At 38.5% G+C, this 25,120-nt stretch overlaps 1 protein-coding gene across 1 annotated transcript in view; it reads right to left on the bottom strand.

The window, feature by feature from the left end:
• Positions 1–14,747: 14,747 nt before the first annotated feature.
• The window catches only part of GTDC1 (glycosyltransferase like domain containing 1), a 382,423-nt gene continuing 372,050 nt past the window's right edge, over positions 14,748–25,120 (bottom strand). The window contains exons 14-16 of the mRNA XM_019925526.3: positions 23,577–23,647; positions 22,782–22,873; positions 14,748–17,731 (exon numbers count right to left, since the gene is read on the bottom strand). Of these exons, the coding sequence (XP_019781085.1) occupies positions 17,648–17,731; positions 22,782–22,873; positions 23,577–23,647 (247 nt within the window). The 3' untranslated portion in view covers positions 14,748–17,647. The remainder of the gene's footprint in view (positions 17,732–22,781; positions 22,874–23,576; positions 23,648–25,120) is intronic.

Below are 25,120 nucleotides of genomic sequence, written 5' to 3'. Positions count from 1 at the left end.
CTTCTCAGGCTGTAAAGGTCATGTGAAATATGATGAGTCATCTTTCCCACCACACTGAGATAGCCTTCTAGAGAAAGAAAACAATGCAGAGGAGGGACTTAGAATGAGAAAGAGAGACAGAAAGACAGACAAACAGACAGACTGAGCCAGATCCTAGAGGATGGAGTTCTCATAATATCCAAGATCATCTCCTGAAACTTCTTGACACATAAGCCAAAGTTTATGCCTGATTAATGTGAGTTGATTTCTGTCACACACAATCAAATAGAGCCCTGGATATTACAAAACAATAACCCCCATGAACAACATCATGGTTATAAAAACACAGGATAGTGCAGCAACCACAAATAATTTCAGAATAACTCAAGCCCTTCATTTGTTTTCTTGAACATGATGAAGGGGACAGAGAACCTTAAAAATCCTTTTGCTTCCCCCGTCCAGTGGCTCACACGCCGCAGCTGTTTCTGCTCCTTTACATCTGTCTTCAAATTCCAGTCTCACATCAAGATAACCTCCTCCCCCAAATTTAACCTTTTGAACTTTTGTTCTCTCTTCCTTTCCTCCCTATTCTCATGCCTAAAGCTCAAAAGACCTTGTCTGTCAAAGCAGGACTCTCAGGGCAGGACTCACCTCAGAGCACAAGAAACCATGTTAGCAAATGAGGGAAGACTGGGAACGTCCATGCGCGCTTCATTTTTGTCCCATTGCTCCCCTTTTAAAAATGTTATAAAAAATGTTATAAAAATGCTTAATTTTAAAGTTACACAAATGTGGTTTAACATTTGTTGGCTTGTTTTTCCTTGCTAACCCAATGTCTTCCACATACATATTAGATACCTCATAACAAGTTTTTGAAAAAAAGAAGAATTAATGACGAGATGAATCTCTGAATGAACAAGAAAGGAATGTATGAATAAATGTAAAAATGAGACATTAGAGATTTGGGGGGAAATTATTACTGGGAAATTAAAGTCATGATCAATAAATGCTGGACATGGAGAAGATTAAAAAATACAGTTCTAAAATCCAACTCATTCTTTCACGTACATAAAAACAGAACAAAAAAAGAAAAGAACTTTGAAAGTAAAAGCAAGTCATATATATATGTATACATATATATGTATATATATATAGAAAGCTATCTACAATTTAAATAATCCCAGTGGTAGCTGTAACCAAGTGTATTAATTAGAATTCTTTGCAAGCCGCAGAGAACAAATCTGAATAAATAAGACATAAATGTATTTATTGGAAGAAGTATGTTTTACTGACCCAACAGTCATCTCCTCCCTCTTATCTTTGTGAACCGCACACTAGTTTTGTTCATGGCTCTAATTATCCCTCACCCATATGGCTCCAAGTTAGGTCTTAACTGAATAGAAGCCATTTCCATCCCTGCTACCAGTTTATGCTTATATGAGATGTGTGGGAAATTCTCCTAATGGGCTTCTGGGAAAAGCTTTCCTTACTTGCAGAAAGAGACCCAAGCAAGAAAGAAAAATCCCTTCTCCTGTGTCTGAAAAGAGGGATGTGGTGAAGATGTGATGACTGGATTTCTGTAGCCTTCTTGTGAACATAAGAGGATAGCCAACGAGAAGCTAACATATCAGGATGAAAGAGTGGGATGAGGCAGTCACTCTACATCCACATTTCTTGTTTCTGAAATGATAATTTCCCCAGAGCAACTCGGCTGAGCCAGGTTTTTCTGTTTTTCTGCAACTGACAGAATCCCAGGGATAGAGAACCATATCAAAGGGAGGCTGGACGTCTGCGCTTGGGATTGGGTGGAGCCCCAGAAGCTGTGGAGGTTAGGAAGCAGAACCCAATAACAGCTGCCTTTTGGTGAAAACAGTCTGGTTGGGCTGCGCTAGGTCAGGTGAACTGAATTCCAGTGTTGTCTTTTTTTCCTCTCTTCAAAGCAAGTTTCAATTCCTAGGCTTGATTATATTCAGTAAGAAAGAATTAATTCCTCAAATCGGACTTTAGATTCTAATACAAGGTTAGGTAGATGCTGAACAGCCAAAAATATCAAGTGTCTACAACATCAACAAATTAGCTGGTTTTTCCCAAGATCTCCTGTATTACGGGTTTTCTTGTTTCTTAGTATTAATTCTTGGGGGCTTCCATTTCTCCTAATCATCTTCTGTCCTTATTTCCTGCTTCCATAACATTCTACGTCTTTATTTTAAATCATACCTTCTGCAATGTCACTCTCGTCTGCCTTGTCTATGCCTTCATTCCCCAAATGTGGAAATAAATCAAGCCAGTTTTGTGTCTCAGATTTTCAGTGGAGTTTTGGGGTTACAGATGGAGATTACATTGGAGTATAAGCTGAGAACTAAGTGTAATATACCCGTCTAATAAAAAAAAATTAATAATCAACTATATCCCACCATGGGGAATTTGTTGCTGGATATGTTAAGTTCTAGCTCATGTCTCTCCATCCTATGACTATTTTCTTTTCCTCTCTACCAGGTTTTTTTTTTCAATTTCCCCAAATTCCTTTAATTTCATAAACAGAATATTTCTCCATCTTGTACTCAAAATCAACCTTGTGGCCTATGCCTGCATAGCCAAGAACTCATTAAAGAGCTCTGTCAATGGGTTTCTATCCTTTAAAACACAAAGCATTGGAATAGCTTGGAATTAGTTTTTTCTTTACATGATACAAATTTTAGGATGTGCTTCTCTCTTTACCAACCTCTGTAAGCAGAAGGGGGGCAATTTAAAGATTTATTCTTCCCCATTTCACAGAAAAACCTGTGGGGATTGTTTCGTTTTTTCTCTTCCTTTTTTTTTCTTCTTCCCCATCCTCCTTCTGTTACTGCTCCTTCTTTTCCTTCTTCTCTCCACCCAATACAAAGGCAGTGACTGTAATTGATTCTTACGCCCATAATTCAAATGAAGAACAAAGTATGAAGTCCAGTCTGAAGGAAAGGGGGAAACCGGGTACCGTGTGATACGGCTGCTAGTCCCAACTCTGCAATGTACCAGCAGTATGATTTTGAGCTGCTTCTGAAGTCTGGGATTAAAGCTATGGTTTACCTATATCAGAAGGGTATTAGCAAGACTAAACTAGATGATGAATGAAAAAGTACATCCTCAACTATCAAGGACTACCCAAATGTAAGAGAACGAATACCAGATAGTGAATTCCATCGCTGAAGGTCCATGAGAACGAAGCTGCTGACTGTCTGTGATAAAAGGCAGGAATTCAATCAAAGAGCAAAGAACCCGGGGACTGAGACTTTGGGGCGCCAAGGTCAGAGTGGGGCCAATAACAAGACTTGACTTGAGATGGAGCGCTACTGGAATCCTTCTATTTCTCTTGCAGAGGCAGATTTGATCTCTGAGGTTGCTGCAGGTTCAAACTTAAGAAATCCTACTCTGCTCTTTCTCCTTTAAGGCTGAAGGAGCAAAGAGTTAATTACCTTGTTATATTTGTCTCTCTTGCAAATTTTCCACATGGGCTTTTTTTCTTAATTAGCCATCATATGAAACGAGAAGAATATTTATTATTTACTGTGTGTATTAAATTTTATGTCTTTTCTTCTTAATTCTTAAAATGGGTAAATTTACTACTTTTCATATTTCTCTCCTAGAAAAAGCAATGTTTTTATTTGTTGTTGTTATTGTTGCTTTTATTGTTTAGTTGTAGTCCTCATTTGACTTTTCTTTGGGTCAGTAATTCTTCATAAAAAACAAAATGAGAAAACCTTCTGGCGTGCTTTAGATTAATTGGAAGAAGCAAATAGTTTCCCCATACGTTTTCTTACTCTTAATGCTTTTCTTTTTATCGTTTACCCAATTTATATATGATACCTAGAAATGCCCACTGAGTATTGGTTAAATTATATGGCTTAACTTCAAGGCTCTGTAGTAACTTATTAAAGTATATTTTATAAAGTGATTTTGGTCATCAAGATAGCACGACTATACAACGACTTATGTGCATATGTGGCTTGTTGCCATGGTACTAAGTCAGCTCCAAAGGAAACATGAAATGCACACCTACATGCCAATTTCAATCTCAATTATATATCTACTGCAATTCATTAGACTTAGGGATTCCAAAGGGTTTATACATTTAAAGACTTGCTTAACTGGTTTAGAATTTAACTGCTAGCCAAGGTATTCGGAAGGAAAGCATTTCTGAATAATTCCTCTATTTAAAATCTTCTTTATTTTTACCCCGACAGTAGGTAACATATAACAATGCATTATACATAGTCTTATTTTGTGTATGTATGGCTTTAAAAGCAAAGAATGTCTCTACTCCTCCTTCCCCACCTCCTAGTGCAGATACGGATATCTAATATAAGTTTCTCTTAAAAATGTTAGGCTTGACGGAATTCCCTGGCAGTTCAGTGGTTAGGACTCTGTGCTCTCACTGCCGAGGGCCTGGGTTCAGCCAAAAAAAAAAAAAGTTGGGCTTGAATGGAAAACCTGGTCCACAAGTATCAATCAAGGTTCACTTAAGAGTTTCCCATAGCTGTTTAATATCTCAATGCAACAATCTAGGTTTTATTTGGAAATGATGATGATTTTATTATGTCTTAGGCCAGTCAAAGCAATTTTGAAAGCTCTGTTTGATAAGCTTCTTTTATCCCAGTTACATCTTTTGCTTCTCTCATCTCCCTTCCCCTCCACCTTCTCCAATTTCTTTCTTCTGTATCCCTCACATTTCTTTCTGTTTTGTACTCTCTCTTCTACTCTCTACACTTCAGCAATTACTTAGGAAAAAAAAGAGTCTGGCATTTTCCTATTGCAACTCAAAGGAAACCAAGCCTGAGCATATCTCTATAACATAAAGACCCAGGGGGTTCATTTTTGGGGGAAAAAAATCCGACCAGAAAGGAAAACAATCCAGATTTAAAAAATGTCACAATTAGGTTTTTTAAAAAGTATATATAGTTCAGCTTGTTTACTTGGAAAAGGGACACTTAATGTTCTTAACTATGTGTAAGTAAATAATCTAGGTTGATAGAATTTTACAGGAAGCTGCTAAAACTAAAATGTTTGAGAAAACAGATATTGCTTAATGGACAAAGAAGCCGCTGTACACAGCGCCCGTTGAAAAAACTGAGAAGTAAAGGACCCACAACACCCACAGGTGACTGGGAGAGTGTTTTGATATTTCTGCAGGTGTTTGTCTATAAAAGCATTTCAAGGTGTAGCTTTCTACTGATTCGACCTTGCTAAAAATCAATCTAGGAACTATCATTTGCCAATCAACGTTTTTTATCACATTTTCCAAACCTTTTTCAGGACATGAGAGTTTTTAGTTCCTCCTTCTTGAGAAACAGACCCCCTGATGGGAGACCCTAAAGCCACCTCTGGACTTCGACACTATGTCTGCCCTGAATTGAAGGCCCTGTTGCTGAATTTCTCCAGTTTGCAAAGCAAGGAATTTCGCACTAAACTTGACTTTCTAACTTAAAAATAAAACCCCAAACCTGCTCATCTATTGCAGGTAAATGTACTCCCTTTGTTTCATGGTATGCATTTAGATGCATTTGAAATAAAAGGTGAGTTAAATCAGAAATCTTGGGGACAAGCATTTACTATTTTAAAACAGAGAATGTCAAATGTTGTTTTTCAACCCAGTACCAAAGGGCATTTCACAGGTAATTTCTCAGAGCTGATGCTAGCTAATTATTAGCTATCATACCCTGCCTCCCACTCTAAGTGACTATCTCCTGGCAGAAAGACACAACTAGGAGTGTTTTGTTTCATTTGTCCTTGGAGTTTTTATCAACATCAAGAAGGTAGACTGAGCCAAAGTTAGAAGAATTCTGGAGCTAAGCAAAAAGCGACACATTTAACAGCCCCCATTAATTGGGGTTGTTACATGATTAATTTGAGAAAAACAGAAGAGACCGATTTCTTTACAACTCACAGTTGGATGCAACGCACTAAAAGTAATCCTGTAAATTACATTTTAAATCTTCAACATATTCCGAGCAGATAAATTAGTGGCATGATTGACCAAACTCCTTTTAAAAGTACACATATTACGATGCATCATAGTTATAAACAGATGGTATTTGGCCTCCTTCCTATTCTCAACATTTGGAATTTCTAAACTATGTGAATTAAACAATAATATTTTATAAACATACAAGGGATTTTGCTCACTGCTTTGTTAACATAGAAATTATACAATGCTGACATTTATTTAAATTTTAAAAAGTAAACAACAGTGTGCATTGAAATAAAGCAAACTAAAATCAACACAGAGAAGTATGTTCTGTGTGCATATTACCTACGATGGCACTGGCCTTTTTAAGGGAAGACATGATGGGTTGAAGAACAAATGGTAGCTTAGATGGGTCTAATCCTTTGTACTCCAAAGGCTCATTTAACACCTCTCTGTAAACAACGGATATTTATATCATAATTGGCTATTTGACCATCATTGTTCATCTACTGTATAACCTGCTATTACGGAGTTAAAAGAAGTTCCCCTTCATTGGCTCATCAGCTCTCATAGTAGTGAAAGTGTACTCGCAGTTTTGAAAACACTTCCACAAACGGGAATCATTCTGACACTTCTACTCAGAATGAGAAACATTATCATTATATCAATAAGTATGTATTTTTTTCTTTGGGGGATATTATTGCCAGAAAGAAAAGGAAATGTATCAGATCTTAAGGTCATTTACTGAGATTCCTTTCTAAAATTACAGTTTTAACCCTTTGGCCACATTTTGGAAGGGAGACACATCTGCTGAGTTGATGTACAAAATAGAAGGCACTCAGTTTTCAAACACTATTCTCAGATTTGCAAAGTTGTCCTGGGATGTATAAATAATAAATCAGATATTTCAATCTGTTTTATGGTTTTTGAAAGCCCTGATTATCATTGTTTAGAGACATTCTCTTCTCAATGCACTTCCCAAGTGTTCTTGTTCTAGCTTCCAAGGCTGGGCTTAGGGAGGCCACCTTCCCCTACCTCGGTTTACTCCTGGACTGCTCTTCTCACATTTTAAACAAACAATCAACCAACCTCTACGTTCAGGTCTACAGTTTGAGGACCATTTCAAACCAGAGGGGGTAAAATCTTGAGTGATAGGTGCCAGCGATGGTCACCAACACTCCAGGCTAAGGTTTCTTATATTTGGTCATTGGAGTGCACCACTTTAGCCTACAATCTCTATTGGTGGGGAAGAGAGGAAAGTATGCTACAACTTAGATGGACAGAAAAGGAAAGGGCTCTGCTGAAACCAAGAACAAAAGGCATTTTTCTCTTAAACATACAGTTTTAAATGTGTATATGCAAATAAATACCTAATGATAAATAGTAATACTGGCGGGAAGGAGGCCCTTTTAAAAACATAGATGCCTCAAAATGATATTAAACGTTTTCCCACGTTTTTTTGGAAATCAATGTGATACTTCTAGATATTCTCCTACCCAAACACTGCTTAACCTCTCTGTCCCCCACCCTCTTCGCGCCTTCTAAATAAACAATTGGTGGTCAGGAGGAGAAACAGTTTGCAATCCAAAACACAGGTATGAAGTGAAAAGAAAGGCGACCTGAGGGCTGGCAGTGGGATTGAAATCACACGTCTGAATATATGAGAGATTCGAAGAGGAGTATTTTAAAATTAATAGCCAGAATCCCTGCCTGGAGAGTTCCCGAGCCCATCCCCACTCCCTTCTCTGTTTTTGCTTAAGTTACATTCTTTAAAAAGGACAGCGGGGAGAGAAATCATTCTTTTTGCTTCATCTTTGTCGGATTCTCTCACTGAGGTATGAGACTGGCCGACTCAAGGAACCAAGTACAATAAAATACTTAGACGAACAGAGAAGAGTTCTGCCCGCCAGGGCTACGCCGCCTTCCCGGAGGTGCGGAGGGGGACCAGTCAAGCCCGGCGCGAGGGAGCCAGGGCAGCACTGGGCCATCCGCCACGTGTGCGTGTGTCAGCATGTGAGTGTCGGTGCGCGCGTGCCGGGATGCGTGCCCGCGTGTGTGCGTGACAGTGTGCGCGTGTCGGACTGTGAGCGCGCCGGCGTACGCGTGCCGGCGCGGCTTTGCCCGGGAGTCCGAGCGAGTTGTGAGCGCGAGCGCGGCGGTCGCCCGGGGCTCGCTCGGCCCCGCCGCCTGGGACGCGCCCCGCGGCCTCAGGGCTCCTCTGGCTCTCGGTTCTGGGCTCAAGCGCCGCCGAGGGGGCTCGGTGAGGACTCCGTGACCTCGACGTCCCCCTGCGTCCCGTTTTCTGTCGCCGGGAGAGGTGTAGAACTACCTCCACGCGCTTTGGCCGGGATCGAGCGGGGCACTGAGGGCGAGCGCCGCCGCGGACCGGAGCTCGGGCACATCGGCCCCGGGGAGAGGTTGCGCGGCGAGCGCCCGCAGACCCTGGACCCGCCGGACCCTCGGCCAGCCCTTCGCGCTCTCGGAGGCTCTGGCGCCGCTGCCCCGACGCTCCGGGCGAGCAGGGCGGGCGCCGGGGCGCGCGCTTTCGGGCAGGCGACCGCTTCTTCCGGCCGAGGCCCCCGCGCCCCGCCGCCGCTCCTCTGCCCGCGGCCCAGTCGGGCCACCCGAGCACCCAGCCTGCGGCGCGGGGCCAAACCCGACCGAAGGCGGAAGACCTGAGAGGCAGGGAGGCAAGGAGCAAAGAGGTAGCCAGCCCCAGACAAGGAATCCTTAATTACAGATTAAAGGCAAGCGAAACCGTGCACCACATTTTCCATGTGTCAGCTGACGGCAGCGACAAAAGGAAACACAGAATGCTGGGGGGAAGAAGGCCTGTCTACCCCCCCCCCACCTTTATTAACAGTGGAAATGTAAAATACATTAGGTAGTGACTCTGGGTAGGTGATGCCTTGGGCCAAATCGCAGCTGCTCGCTCCTCGCTCCTCGTCGAGTAGGAGGACAGTTTGGTGATGCACCCAGAAGTCTGGGGAACCTCTTACAAAAAAAAAAAAAAAGGACTGTAACTACTCCGTTCGAGTAGATTTTGCTTCCTAAGAACTTAATTACTTACACATTTTTAAGTTTTAATATTTGGTGTTTATAGTGTTGCAATTCATTATCTTCAGTGAACTACCTCGCGCACGCGCGCGCGCACACACACTCGCACATTTTGTTTTGCAATTCTGTAGATTCCATTTTTTTCTGGCCCGATATCACAGCATTAGAAATACAGAGGAAAAGCCAAGCCGATTGAAAGCCAGGGAACATAGCTGCAAGCACCAGAGAGCACAAGGTCCCTCATGGTTCTGGGCTCTGGAGGAAAAAGGAGAGATGTATGCGTTGATGCCCTTTCTCTTAATTCATTATGATCACAAAACAATTTCCACCGTGTCCCTGGGATTTAAGACTCCAGTTCAACTCCATGACGTCCTAAATTCTTCACAGGGGGTAGAAAAGTGTTCAGAAGCCGAAGTCCACTCTGTGACCATCACAAACCTCTAGTTCTGTGCCCTCAATTTCTAACACAAATTAGAGACATGACCTTTGAGGGTCACCCTGAGGCACCAGGCATTGCACTTTTCTGTGTTTTCTTCCTCTTGCTGCTGGGTCAGCTTGAGAAATAGAGGAATTTGGCTTTGTTAGTAACGTGTTTACTGATACAATTGATGCAGCAGGTTGGAGGCGACAAGATCACCTTGCTTAGTCATTTTACCACCCTTTCTCTTTGTAGATATTTTTCTGTCTTTTATTTGTAACTTTTCCACCAGTGCCATTTTCCCCACAGCATTTAAAAAAAATTTGAAGTGCTTTTCCATGTGGTTCCAGTTAACTGATTTGCCCACACCCCAAATAATGCTATTTGCATTCAAGATTAATAGCTGCATATCAGTAATTCTTAAATACATCCTGATCCATATTTTCAGTTTAAATGATTCTTACATTATTGGCCAGACAAATGCCTGAACGAGTAAGTCTGTGGACTGGTTACCAGCCAGATGACAGCAGCGTTACACTCAGGGAACACAATTACAGTTTCTGCTCTAGTCTCTTCCACTGCAGAAGGCAGAGAGCCTTCCTTATTTGCCACCTTCCCCAGATGTGGTAGTAGATAAGCAGATTAATAAATTGCTGTAAATCACACTAAGTTGCAAGCCCTCCCCCCTTCTGGTACATATTTAGGAAAATCTTTTAAAATCTCCCTCAGCATCTAGTTGGATTTAGCCACACCCACTCCACATTTTGACTTTCTCCTTCAGTAAAATAAAGAAGGTGAAAGAGCAAATTAGGAGTTTTTCTTTCCCTGTAGCTTTCCAGTGTTTTGAGAGGATCATCCCGCTGTCGTTTTAAGCCAGTTTTGTTAGTTCGTGTTTTTACCACCCACCAAAAGAACAGCACAGGATTGAGTTCATATTAATAAATGATGTTCATGACTAGGTTTCTAAATGCCAGAGTTATGATTTATTTTTTTAAATGGGTGGAGAAAGGAGAGCGGCAATAAAACTAGCCCCTAAGTCACTCAAAATCCTTGGCTTCACACATCTATGTGGTTATTAATTTTTTTTTTTTTTGGTCTTTTAAGTTTTGTCTACATTTCCTTTAAGTTCTACTATTATGGACTAAATATTTTTTGACCATTTACCTGTGTCCGTAGCTTCAAACCCTATGTTTATTATAGTTAGATTTACGAAAAGCATTACATGTTCCCCTTTTCTACTTTCTAAGTGTTTATAATTGTCCCTATTTATCCCCCACCCCCGTTAAGAATTTCACAATAAAATCCTGTACCAAATAAATTAAACTCTGCAACTTCAGACACCCCAGGAAGAAGACATTAATCCACTTAGTTGAATACCCAGACCTCCCCCTCTCAATTTCAGCTCTTCTTAATGTAACATTTAGGCACGCAGCTGGCTCCTCAGACTTTCCTCCCTCCCTTTCATTCTGAATCATATTGGCCTTGTTTAACCTTCATTTCCTTTCCTACCCCCCCGCATTTGTCCATGTACTTTTCTTTGACCACGTTTGTCTCTCTCTCTTTCTTTTTGCTACCCGGACGGAAAGTAATAAATATAGTTTTCTAAGACCTTAATACTTTCTGTTAAGATCCCATTCTCCCTCCCCATTCCACTATTAATGCTTTGTACAATTTTTATGCATCCTTCGTTGTGAGGTTACTGCTCTGTATTTTTCTGATTGATCATTAAGTTGTGCTGGCTTTTGAGAACTGCCTCCATAATCCCGAAGCAAAGCCTTTTTACTTGGCGTGCTCTTTGCCTTTGGAATGCCTTTCCTGGCAAGGACAGGCGTTTTGGTTTGACTATGATTCTTAAGTTACAATTCAAGGCTAATTTGTTCAGTTAGGTTTCTACTCTAAGCAGCTCTCTTTCTCACTGTTAAGTGCTCCATGAGGCTGCTTAGTTGAAGGGTGTGCTGTAAGCTCAAGATGTAATATATTTATATTGTACTTGATTATCAGTTTTCAAAAACAGCTGCACGCTTTGATATCTGTGTAAGGAAATATCAGAAGATAATATATCATTGGTATTTATTACTCTATAATTAAGGATGTGTCAGTGTTTCCTTTTTTAAAAAAACCCCTATTTTCAGAAATTCATATCTCAGGCATAAATTTCCCTATGAATTACAGTCTAATACCATATTAGAAGTATCTCCTTTTTAAGTTATCCCTCCCCTTCCTTTTCTTTCTAGGGAAATAAGTTTCAGGATGTAATTTCTGGGTTACTATCTGGGATGAGAGGAAGCAAGCCCTATGTTGCACAATTAAAGGTGCTTCTGCCACTGATGCCACCTGCTCCCTCTGCCCTAGGCCCCTTGCACCGGGCGAGATCATGGGGGCTGCCTTTTGGATAAAGGGCCAGCCTTCTATCTATCTGATAGGCAACTTCTCCTTGTATGATGCGAAAGGCAATAAAGAAGACTCAGCTGTTCAGAAACATCACAGGTACCGCAAAGTCTGAGATTTTAGGACCAGGAATCAATCCTTTTGCATTCCTCTTCTCATGGTTACTTAGACTACAAATGCAGCTAGGCCAGGAGGAACATGAAATAAATCTATAGTCAGGTACTAGCAACATCTTCATCTATATTTCTTCTGATAGTATACCGAGAAGCAGGAGAAGGAGGGAAGGGGGAAAAGATGGACAGCCAGATATGTTCCTCTTCCCCTCCTTTAAGGGATGGTCTTGACCCGTTGAATTGACCACAACCTCCTGAAAGAGGCTGAGTTCTAGACCCACCATGGGACCCAGAGCAACTCAACCTCACCTGAGCCCTCAGTTTCCCCACAGCTAAAATGGGGACGTTACAAAATAAATGCTTACCAGCAGGGCCAGGAAATTTATGTGATGTATAAGTCCAGCAGGGTGTAAGGCCACAGGGAGTGGCAGGGGCCTGGGATGGATGTAGAGACCCAAAGACTCCCTACAGGCATAATAATGGTCATAATAAAAACACTTAATGGTGGGATCAATTGGGAGATTGGGATTGACATGTATACACTAATATGTATAAAATAGATACCTAATAAGAACCTGCTGTATAAAAGTAAATAAATAAAAATTTAAAAACATAAAAGCACTTAAAATATCAGCAACACCACAGGACCTCTCGTTCACCTTCTATAACCAACTGCGTGGGCCACCCCCTGCTGCCCTTTGCACTCTCCTACCTGGTGAGGGGAGAAACAGTAGGGAACCAGGGGTTCCCAGTGAGTCACAAGCACTGAACTTCGTGCTTCCTGAAAGACAGGTGGGTGACAATGACACTATCCCATGCAGGGAAAGACGTATACAAAACATCTTTCTGTTTCTATAAGGCAGTCTGGCTCTTAAATAAGCCTTAATACGATGCCTTAATTTTCTCGCTTGTGAAATGATGACAAAACATTACATTTTCAAATATAAAGGGCTTCAAATTCTCGAGAAAAGTGTTACATAAGTACTTCTAGTAGAAATCACATCTTCTAGCGCTCCATCTTAGGTCTGCTATTTAAATGCAGTAACTGATAGCACAGTAAACATTTTAGATTCTCTCTCAGGAGACATCAGTTCTTTATATCAGTTTATGGGAACAAGATGAACCTGTCCCTAAGGTTGAAAGTCATTACCACAGAGATATGGGAGAGGATAAGGAATCACTAAAGTGGTGATAAGTGATGGGAGGACCCCTGAAGGTACTGACCCCTAATTCCAATTTAGGAAAATGGGCCAGAGGATGAGTGGGGATCCTGAGGTCATACGTAACTCAAATGCAGCTAGGGCATCCTGAAGATACTAGGAGGACTCCTTTCATGGCAATGAAAGTCTTGTGTCTTAAAGAGGAAAGGGGACAGGTAACAGTACAGGAAGTGGGCTGAGCGGTTAGCAGCTCAGACAGCTCTGTGCCCTACCACAGAGCTCTGAATTTTTCAAGATAAAAAAAGACAGGCTGATATAACAACTTCCTACATCTTCCTCTCTTTACTCTTCAAAAGGGAGTTTGTTGAGCTATAGTTTTCCATCTTATATTTATAACGCCACAGGCATTAGTTAGAAATGGTGACCAGCAGCCCCAGGAAAAAGGAACCCACAGACAGTCAAGTTTTTCTTCCTAGGTATGGTTTGTTTCAGGGTCAAGGTTAGGTCCTTGGCTCCAAATAAGCAGAGGAAACTCTTCTCATGCAAAACTGGCGGTTAGGGCAGTTTCTTTCACTGCCTGGAGAAAAATGGTTTTCTGACCCCATCAATAGTTTAGAGTCTAGAAATGTTAAGAATGGTGCGGTAGCAAAGTATTTAGAGCTCTTATATTATACATGGTGACCAAAGTATCTATAGCTCCTATCAAAAGGTATATCCAATAATAACATTTAAGACATGTAAAAAGTCATAAAGGGTAGAAATAAACCTTTGTGTGCTATGATCCAGCTTAAGATTAACTGTACAGTAAGCACACCTCTCCCAGTTATATGTCTGGTCTTCCCACCATCACTCCTCTGACTTAATCATTATTGTAAATTTGGTGTTAATTCCCAGGTTTTTTGTTATACTTTAATCACATATGTACATGTCTTTGAGCATCATGTAGAATTGTTGCATGTTTTTAAACTTTCCCAATTACATCTTAATGAATAACTTCGAAGGGAGGGCACGTTATTGAAGCATCAGTTGTCCTGTATCTGAATTCAAGTTTTAAAATGAAACATGTTCTCCAGCTTTCCACTGAAACAGAAAGGCACTCAGGGTGATACTTGTCAATAGTCAATAGAGGAATATGAATATCTCTCATAGAATATGTCAACATTAAAATACAGCATGGACTATCATTTGAAAACTGATTCTATCACCCACAGAAAGTATCTTGAGACTTAAATGAAAATTTTTTTGTGGCTCATAATATTTCTGGGTAGCAGATGCTTTCTCAAAAACAGATTTTACTTTTAAAAATATCAAATATAATTAACACCTTCAACATAAAATGAAATCTTTGCTTCCAGATGCATTTCAAGGTGTTGAAATGAATCTGTGCAGTCCTCTATGGCTGAGTTTCCACTGACTTACTGATTGTGCTGCCATCTTTATGTGGCATGTCTGAAGAACGGAGAGCTAGAGCAGGGCATTTAAACTCAACCGTATCTGAAGGATGCTTGTTAAACCAGGACCATTTGGGGAGAGGTCTTTTGACCTATTCCTGATTAACCTGGTATAACTGAGTAAGTTAAGAACTAGATGCTCTTCTATTTATTATAGAAACACCTAGCCAGAAACACAGATTAGGTAAATTCAGGGCAAGCATTCTGGACACTGTATCAAGGTTGATAATGGGCGGACTTCTAAAGACATTTAAGATTAAAATTGGTTTAATGATTAATTTAAAAAGAATAAAATGAACAGAATTGAATGCTCAAAAAAAATTTTTTTTTCAACAACCGTACTAAAAATAAGAAACAAAGGGACTGTTTGCTCTCTTTAGTGAAAGCAAGGGAAACAGGAAATAGTCAACTTGTACCGTTGATTATCCTCTGACTTCAACAAAATATGGGATAACTTACTTAATAACCCTCCATGCCACCATGACATGGCTGTTGAGAAGCATACACGCACATACATAGATACAGTTATCTTTTCAAATGTTAAGAATTACACATTTACAAAACTTTTTATTGCTTTTTTGCACTAATACCAAACCCGACAGCATGGTTTTAAGAAGTGACCACTTTCATGTAAAGTTTTATTCCAGAAGTAATGCTGGGCACAGCTAAAGACAAAATTTGATTTGAGTTTATGGGTGTAGGAAAAAAACCCTCCATACACAGGTAACTTGCAATATTTTGTTTGCCAGAATCAGGCAAATATTTAAATGTTTTCAATGCACTATCTCAACAGTAATTCATGCTGTCTTCCCATCACTTAGTGAGAAAAACATATACGGATAGTTGTGCATGTAATATCTTGTTCACTGTAAAATGTGAGCTCATTATTTGCAGGATAGTAAAACATAGTAAACTAAGCACTGTTTCTTGGCCGTGAGCATGTAATATTGTTTGAGAGACATCATCTATGATAGGGCACCTTTCTAACTGAAGCATCTCTTTAGATGATAAACCCTGCGCAGGAGAATAGTCTTAAGAACCTCTTAGGCATATTTATATCTTAACTTTTCCACTCAAAAGGAGCATAACTGATAGATTCCGAGTTCCACAGTCTCAGACCAGAAGGGACTTCTCAAATAATTCCTGAGCTCTTTGTTTATGGGTTGGGGGTAATTTGTTCAGTGCCTTCTCAAAAGCGGGAGGAGGACTCAAGGCTAGTGCTGTGATGTCCATCACACATATGGCTCTCACTGTGTGCAAAGACAGAGCTTGTTGTTCCTGCTTCTTACTCTTCCTGCTTTTATTTTTATTTATTTATTTCTTTATTTTGCGGTACGCGGGCCTCTCACTGCTGTGGCCTCTCCCGTTGAAGAGCACAGGCTCCGGACGCGCAGGCCCAGCGACCATGGCTCACGGGCCCAGCCGCTCCGCGGCACATGGGATCCTTTTGGACCAGGGCACGAACCCGCGTCCCCTGCATCGGCAGGCGGATTCTCAACCACTGTGCCACCAGGGAAGCCCGTTCTTCCTGCTTTTAAATTCCCTGACCTCATGGGCCTTGAACTGCTGCTTTCTCTGACCTGCAAGTCTGCCTCTATCCAGAGGACTCTCTCTGGCCCCCTGACCTTGATCTATTTCCTGCTTACGCTTTTGGCACCTGTGAAATGGGCCCTACTAGACTTTTGAACCAGTGCCCACTCTATCTCGGATGCCTGCTAGACCACTCAATCCTTCTGAAAGCCAGAGAGCCAGGCTTGGCCCTTGTCTATCCCCCTCTCCCTGGCCGCTTCTCACTCTACAGCTTAGAGAAGTTATTCATTTCAAAAGCTAGGAAAGTTACAATTTACCTGCCAGTAAACAGAAGATGGTTTATCAACAGACTCTACCTTAATGACTACAAATGTTTACCTCCTGCTTTCCAGAATGCAAAGAAAATCTTGGAAATGTCATAATATCTTACAAACATTTGCAAAACAGATCCTTGTTCATCCGGAAAAGAAACAATTGTATTCGTTGTCTCTGACACAAGGAAAGTGTTCAGTGAGAAACATACAGGTAGATGTACACACCTTACACTGAAATGAGATATGTTAATTAAAAATTGCAGTGGGCACTTTATTAAAAATTTATTTTACAATCTAGCCATTCAAAACATCTTGACATCAACAAATAGAGCAGCTTGACTATTGGAATCATAAGTGATTTATCTTGAAAAGATTATATTTGTAGCTGGATGCAAATACTTTTGATGGATATTTATATCAAAATTACTGGTTTTGTTAGAAGTATTTTAATTTCCCTATTTTTATCCCTGGAAAAAAATTAAAACAAGTATCTCAGTGTTCATTTTATGGAAGAGATGGCCCCACTTAGTGTATTTCCCATGTTTGTCTGAATTACAGCTGTTTATCTTGCAACTTTTCTTTAAGATAAATTAAATGCAAATGTAACTCTGTGAATCATGGGAATACCTGCCAGACCCCTTATTAATACCTTCACTTAAAAACCCCTGTGCCAGGGAGTCATTAATTTGCTAAAAGAAAAGTGCTAAAGCAGACCTTTGCCCACAAACATTTCTGAGATGGCTGCCCAATTAGTTGGTAGCATTCTGAGCCTCCTTTCAGACCCTGTGGCCCTTTGAGGACACAAGAAGGCTCCGATGATAACCTGGCAACCTAGGTAGAAACCCAGCCAAGTGAGAGTGTTTGAAGCTGTAGTTTGGCTGCCATCGTGTCGGCAAAAAGAAAGAATTCAGGCACCATGTCATCCAGTACAAAGGATAAAAACGGATTCAACCGGAAATTCAATGTGGCATCACATATGGGATACATGAGTGCGGTTATACAACAGGCCACATATTTTTTTTGAACAGTCTCCTCCATGTGATGCCGAGGACATGTGTAACCATCATAACGTCTCTAGGAATCTGTATTTAATTTGAGTTGGGGTGGTGGCAGGGATTGGAGATCTGAAGCTGCCACAGGTTTGTGGCAGATGGCTCTGTGTCAGCTATGACAAGCAGCCAGGCTCAGCTTCCTCTGCAGATTTTCTTTTCTCTCTGATCAGGTAAATATGGGCACACTCTGGAAAGTTCTACAGATTCTGCCTTAGGCTGCAAGTTTGTGACTTAGCCCCATCTGTCACAAATCTTCCCTAGGTTCTGCTGTAAGCAGAGACCTGAATTTACCGTGTAGGGCTGCCCAAGAAAAAGGAGCTATTTCACCCTGTAAGGGGGAGGGAGAGAAGAGAAAGCAATGAGGAAGCATTAACGACCCGAAAGACTAAAGCATGCTGAAAATTCATATTGCAAATTTGCATAATTTATATCAATTAGACTTCAAAAAGCCACCAAGTAAATGGTTCTCGAGTTTCATCACCTCAGGAAATCCCAGTTTCTGATTGGTTTAAAGTGTAACTGTATTTCCAATCATTGGGGAAAGCTGCCTACCCCCTTTTTTTTTGCAAATGGGTACATTTGACTGCACACATATTTCCTGGTTTATGTTATGGATGACAGCTATTAGAAGTTTATCATCCAACTTTTAACTTTTATAAACATAAGATACACAACACTCTTAATACATGTTTTTGCGGATGTGAATTTTACTTTTAAGTGGTGAAGGCACAAGAGAAATGCCATTACTGTTACATGGAAATTATAAAGCACTTCAAGTTTACAAACGGGTTTATATTCATTATTTCATTATAGCAGGGCCTCAGGGGGAAAATGCTATTAAAAATTAAGGAAAAAAGAATTCTTCCAAGTTTACAGATGAATCCATATAGAGGCCAAGAAGTTCACCTACAGCCAGGCTACAAATTAGTAGCAGAGAAAAAGCAGCAGCCAAAACCTCTAACTGATCTTAATCACCCCGAGTATATCTATTGTGCTAAAGAGTTTTTGCTTTTATTTTACTTAAACAAATCAAGGAAAAACCAAGCCAAAACAAAATCAAGGAAAGACGTGAAGAAAGAGAGAGGGAAGAGTAGTGGGGAGGGAGGGAGATGGAGACTGAGAATTTGCCTTAAATTGTGCTGGTGCAAATGAGAGATTTTAGAAGTTCTAAAAACATCACGAGCTTTTAACTGTTCATTTTTAAGGAAAAAAGTAATGACTTTGGAGGCGTGTTAATACTAGTGAGTACCACCTTATTCACACCTAGAGTAGAAACTCAAATTAAAAGGGGGCTATAAAGTGACCAGTCTCTTGAAGGAACCTTAAAGTGGCTTGGCTGTAGTTCGGGGAGATATAGCCTGATATAATTAAGACAAAACCACAAATGGCTTTTCTGGGCACTGAGTCTGAATTGTAAGCTTAAGCATTGTTTGGAATCACTTTTAGGCAGAAATCTGAAAATTGCCCTCTCCTCCAAATAACAGCAGGTTATAAAGGTTTCTGGAATGTTGAAGAACTTGAAGAGGAGAACAAAATAAAAATCAGCTGCTATCATCTGAAAAAACTTAAGAAACTACAGTTTACCCTCGTAAAGCAAAGGAAGGATGGCATCTCTTTTTTTTTCCCACACAGAATATCTCTCAATTTGTAAATAAAACTAAATGAAACATAGCGTGGGAATGAAAATCTATTCTGTTAGTCTGGGCAGTATATATTTTATACAACTGCCCCACTTGTACTCTTGTGCTATTTTTCAATACCAGTAACAAGGGGGTGAACATAAATTTTCTTCTAAAGCATTTAAAAATATAATGATCAAAGTTTCTCTAAAAGCACAAAGTACCGATCTCAAATAATTGTTGGGAACTTTCGGGAAGTAAATTCTCATAGTCAAAATGAGCCAAAAATTACAACTTCCCGGTATTAGACTTACTTCGGTTGTAAAAGGAAGCCCGATGTTAGTGTAAGAAGTTAATCCTTGGCTGATTACTTTATGATTACTTCTCGAATCTTGTGTTCAAGTTTGGTTTAGGAGTCATCAAAGAGCTCCCTATTCCAGATGAAGTGAAACCTACTTTATCTCTGTGGCAAGTGTTTGGCTAATGGGTCTAACCTACTCAGAAAAGGACGCGTCCTGAAAGTACAAGAAAGCTGCAGTCAACGGTTGAGCCTAGTGGCAAACTTTTTAAGAAATGGCTTTAGATTTTTAAAAATTCAGAACATGGTTTTTAAAATAATTAAGAAACAGTTTCTGCATGTATTTCTTTAAATATTTTAAGAAAAATGTGTGTGTGTGTGTGTGTGAGAGAGAGAGAGAGAGAGAGAGAGCAAAAGAGAGGGAGAGATAAAGGGAACACACTTGCACGCACGTGAGGAATTTAAACATTTCAAGTCTGAAACCATTTCAGGTGAGAAGTCATGGGCACAGAGTTCTGTAGTAGGAAGAGTCACTTTAAGAAAAAAAAAGTATCAAATTCTGTTTCTGCTTTTCAGTTACTAGCATTCTGTTTCAAATCCTGCTTCAAGTTATAGCCCCCAAACTCTCACTCATATTGAAAGTATAATGTCTCAAGTGAGAAGAGAGCCAAGTGTTAGTAGCCTTATTCTAGTCATTAAATTTCTAAGTGTGAATCCATATGAAAAATCCTATCCTAAAGTGAACTCTACATGGTAAGTAGTTGAGATGATTTTAAAATGTAAACTTTTAACAACAGAAAAAGAGAGTAAGGTGTAAAAATGTAAAAGGAGCAAATTAAAGAATTCAGTGACATTCTATCCTTTTAGATCTTAGAAGCATATGTTTTTAAAAGCAAAACAGCACTGTCCAAGGGAACAAATCTAAAAAAACCCCCCAACACTCTCTTTATAGTATACACAAAAGTCTCTTCCATTGCATAAGAGAAGTAGGCAAAAAGCTGCCTTGGGGGAAATAATTCTCTGGTATTTAGTGAGGGCAAATGTTACCTGATATGTTTATATTTATAAAGCACAAGGTAAAAAAATAGTGTAACTTATTATATCTTAATTATAAAGTTTTAGCAGGCATTGTTTTTCTGTTTTAGCTCTAAATCTTATTACAACAACCCAACTAGATCTGTGGTCCTTCCTGTGATTTCTACCAGTTTGTCCTGACAATTGCATTATAAAGCTCTTGATTACTTCTATTTCTTGGACTAATTTATTAATTTTTGAGATGAATTTTTGGATATTATGTCATCAAAACCTATGAATGAGGACATATATTAAAGTGTATAATAGATTTATAAGAAAAAAACATCCATGGTAAAAAGTATGTAAAAGGAATTACATATATATATTCTTATAAATGCTTATGTGTGAAACACTAATTTATAAAACTTTGAGCTGGACCATTTTAGGATGTGTGGACTAAAAATATATGTAAACCATAGTAACATGAAAAAACATTTAATGTATAGGCTATCTTTTAAGCTATAGGAGGAACAATTTGGTATATTAACAGCATACCACTAAGCTGACATTCTTTCAAAGTTTTTCCAGAAGTTGTTGGTAAAATAAATAATTATAGCTATGTTATGGCAATAGCTGTATTAAAATATTTCAACTGGAGATCTGTTTTTTATTGTAACTAAAAGCAACCTGTTGCAGTAATTTTTGAAATGGTTAAAGATTTGCAGATGCAAAATAACAGGGAATAATAAGGCCTACCTGGAAGCCAAATTAAAAACGGATAAATTTTGATGGTGGAAATACAATTATCAATGCTTCACCATTTTCATCACAAGGTAAAAACATTCCTTCCTGCCCCCTTTTTTGTACCGATATGTGGTGATGGGTGATAACTAAGACTTGCGGTGGTAATCATTTCACGATATATGTCTGTCATTACGCTGCACACCTTAAACTTATACAGTGCAGTATGTCAATTATATCTCAATAAAACTGAAAAAAATATTGCCCAAAAATTCACCAGAAGGAAAAAAAAATCAATAATTCAACGGTAAACTCATTGAAAATAGCTTTGTGTCATATGTAGAAAATGAATCCACTTGTGTTAATACATATTATTCTATCTCTTCACTTTCATAATCTGCACATTTTGATAGTCTGTCACGTGGGAAACTACTAAATTAATATTTTACACAAACAAGACCACGACTGAACTTTCAAAATTAGGAAATCTGGATGTAAACCTTGGAAGTCTGTTTTCTCTTTGAAGCTTCCCATGTATACGATACAATCGTATTGACTGAAGGAGTAATACTGAAGCCTGGAACTGTTCAGTCAGCATTTTAAACTATTATGAGCTACCTTCTGAACCATTGCCAAGTTAATAGACAATGAAAGATAATGAGCTTGAAATTGGGTGTTAAATTGCATTTTTGGTTCTCTCCCTTTTTCTTGAAGTTTAACTGTTTCCTGCAGAAACAGAGTCATGTTTTGATGTATCACTATGTAAATATGTATTTTAGGCCATGACAAGGGAAAGGAGAGAAAAAAGGCAGCGAACTGTATTTCATGTAGGAAGGTTATATATTAACACAGGAAAATTAAAATATGCTGGATTATAAAACTGCTAGATTGTAAACTATACTGGATTTATGTAAAATGAAGTTGCTACATTCAAAGAATATAAAAAGGTATATTACTCATGGCCTAGAGCCACCTTCAAAACTCATAAAGCAGATTTGTCCCAGTTCAATTACTTAGACTTTTAGTAGGGTCTCTTTGTGTTGTTATTTCAACAATGTAAAATTCTTGATTCAAACAAGGGAAAAGAGATAATGAATGAGGGAACTGAATGATGATGCTATTTAAACTCTTTTCCTTTTGCCTTTGTCATTCAGAGAGGATACTGAGAGTCTAATTCTAAACAAACTGAGGGTTTTTATGTAATTTTACTAAACTGGACAAAGGAAACATTTGATTCTTTGAAAATCATCTTCAAAGTAGTTAAAAAAATGAACACCAAACTTCATGAATGTCATTCACCTGAATTTTTGAGGACTGAAGATTTCATTCTGATGGGAAGAAAGGCTTATCCTCATTAGTATAATTGTAGAATCTTTCCTTTACTTCCTTTTAAACTAATGAGTTACATTAATCCAGGTTCATTTTTATAAGCCTCTTGGGGCTAAATGTAAAGGACAGTCATCTTAGAAAACAATAAATAAAAAAAAAAGCATGTACTGTGCATTAAGTGCACGTATTTCATAAGGCCTAGGTTAATACAACTAGCATCCAGTTTAATTAATCCTTGTTAGTGTAACAACTAATATCCCTCCCTAGCATGTTTCCTTTAAACATTAGTATGTTAATTAAATGTCTTTTTTTTTAAAGATTTTTCTTTGTACTTCAATATGGCATTTATACCACGTAAATCTCTTCTCAATAACTACCTTATAGAGATGTTTTCTTACAATATCTGGTCTCTTGCAGAAATTCTGGAGCCTTTTTGAAAGCTGTTCAGGTGTAGAATACAGATATTCAGCTGCAGGAAAAACAGATACATTTTTAATGAAACAAAAACCTCAAAGCACACACTTGATATTAGTCACTTTACTAATTAAAAATGCATATTGCTCTGTGCCGCCTCGTGTTTTACATTATTTAAGCATGATTTTATAAGGTTACCTCAGCTCACAAGGATGTTTAATGCTAAATAAGACTGTGTAGTTGTGCTGTTTAGACATCTCCTTTGGGTGATTAAAATACATTATTCTAATGTAACACAATGCATATGTGATATATTTAGTGATGAGAATTTTTTCGAAGAACTAGTACGACAGCCGTATGTACCCTGTACAACAGTTGCATATTATTAACTAGTCAATTGTTGAAATAATTTGGTGTGACTTTCAGTCCTCAGTTTTTCTCTGTGTATATCATTAAAAAAAAATCTGTAAGCAATTGCAGCAACACTGACCTGCTTATAAAAATCCATCATTATGGGATGTGTATGCTAACAATGAAGAATGCTATTTGAAAACTTGCTTTTTTGTTATCTTAAAAGAACAGATGGTAAATATAAGCTTACTCTAATGTATTAAAACACATAAAATTTTCCTTAACACTAACATGTTGACTTGCCAAATAAACAATTGCTCCTGCCTAAGTTTATTTTCAAACTTTCTAATTTAGCAAGAATCATGTATTAAATCTCAACAAAGACGAAAGTACATTAAAGTAGCTACCTGGAAATATTTCGGGATAAACCAAATCTTTGGGACAGAGTGGGTAACAACCACAATACACAGCTTCCAACCTAAAGAAATTTTAGAAAGAGGATAAAAATATATTAAAAAGACATTACCATCAGAACCAGAAAGTGGTTTTGTTTGTCTAAGTTAACAGTATGAGCCCAGAGTTAACTGGGATGAAGAATATGGTCGGCAGTACAATCCGAAAAGCCAAAGTTGCTCTTTTAAAAGATTTTATTAATCATATATGAATTTCATAGAACAGAACCAACAGCATATGTTTTGTTCACTGAATTAATCAAAGCGCAGCTCTGCATTTTTTTTTTTGTTTTTAAAATACTGTTTAACACATTTTATAATCAGCAGATAAACACATGTAACAACATGGTAAAGTATGGACAGCTTTTCTTAATAATGCTGCAAAGCCCCAGAATGTTCATTTTTCAAAATGTTTAAATAAAATAGCAAATACTTTAACACTGTAGCTGTAGAAATCATCGAGGCACTTTTAAAAGCATCAGAAAAAAATTTACAATCTGTTGTGATGGGGCATTTTCATTTTAAGCTAAAGCTTCAGAATAGTTACTTATTAGGCAGGATATAGAACTATTCCCCCCTTTTACTGAAAAACTCTCATGAAGATTACCTTAATGAATATTTTGCTTTCTTGACTCAAAATTCAGCTCATTTTCCATTTTATCCAAAAAGAATACTGCTATTATTAAACAAAGAAACAAGAAAGTTTCACTTTGTGAGAGGATTTCCCCAGGGACCACCTACCTATAGGAAGTTTTTCTTCATGTCATAGCGGTAAGGGTTAAGTACAAGAAAGGTATTGCATCTTGATGGCTGTGTTAGCCCTGCATAATGGCTATTGATCTGACATACAATAAACCTTAAAGATACCACTGTAATTTCTGTTGGCTAGGAATTATGCAGTGAAATTCAAAACACTCTTTAAAATATGTTTATTTTATGAGAAACTTTGAATTGCATCCAAAATGTTGACCAAAGGCAGAATTTTATTTTGAACTGCAGATTTTTTTCAACCCAAGAATAGTTTGAAGTTATGTCAATGTTTACCTTGTTTATTTACAGCGACAAAGTACATGCAATTTAAGCTGTTTTTAAGTGGGTGATGTTTTCCCTATTTTATAACTGAAATTAGTTTAAATGAAAAGTATTTACTTTGAGCTGCAAAGTTTGGAAAAACACTGAGTTCAAAGTTTTGCTTAAGAACTGCTAGCAGTTACCAGATAACACAGTGGAAAGGCACAGGATCTAGTTACCAATGATTAATTTCAAAATCCAAACTAATATCTAATATTCTTTTTTACATAAATAGGGTATGTATAGAAATTCTTATTATAAGCACAGCTATAAAACTGCACTGTGACTGCATTATAAAACATTCACAAAAGTTTTGAGCACATAAACTGGGGATATTCTTTATGAACAAAAAGAAAATATGCACTTTATCTGAAGACACTCAGTTTTAAAATGCTTTGCCAATCGAAAAGCAAATACATATGAACATT

This window comes from Tursiops truncatus, chromosome 7, assembly GCF_011762595.2.
Source record: "Tursiops truncatus isolate mTurTru1 chromosome 7, mTurTru1.mat.Y, whole genome shotgun sequence".
Taxonomy (NCBI): domain Eukaryota; kingdom Metazoa; phylum Chordata; class Mammalia; order Artiodactyla; family Delphinidae; genus Tursiops; species Tursiops truncatus.
The sequence above is the reverse complement of the archived record's forward strand: the minus strand, read 5'-3'. Positions and strand labels throughout refer to the sequence as shown.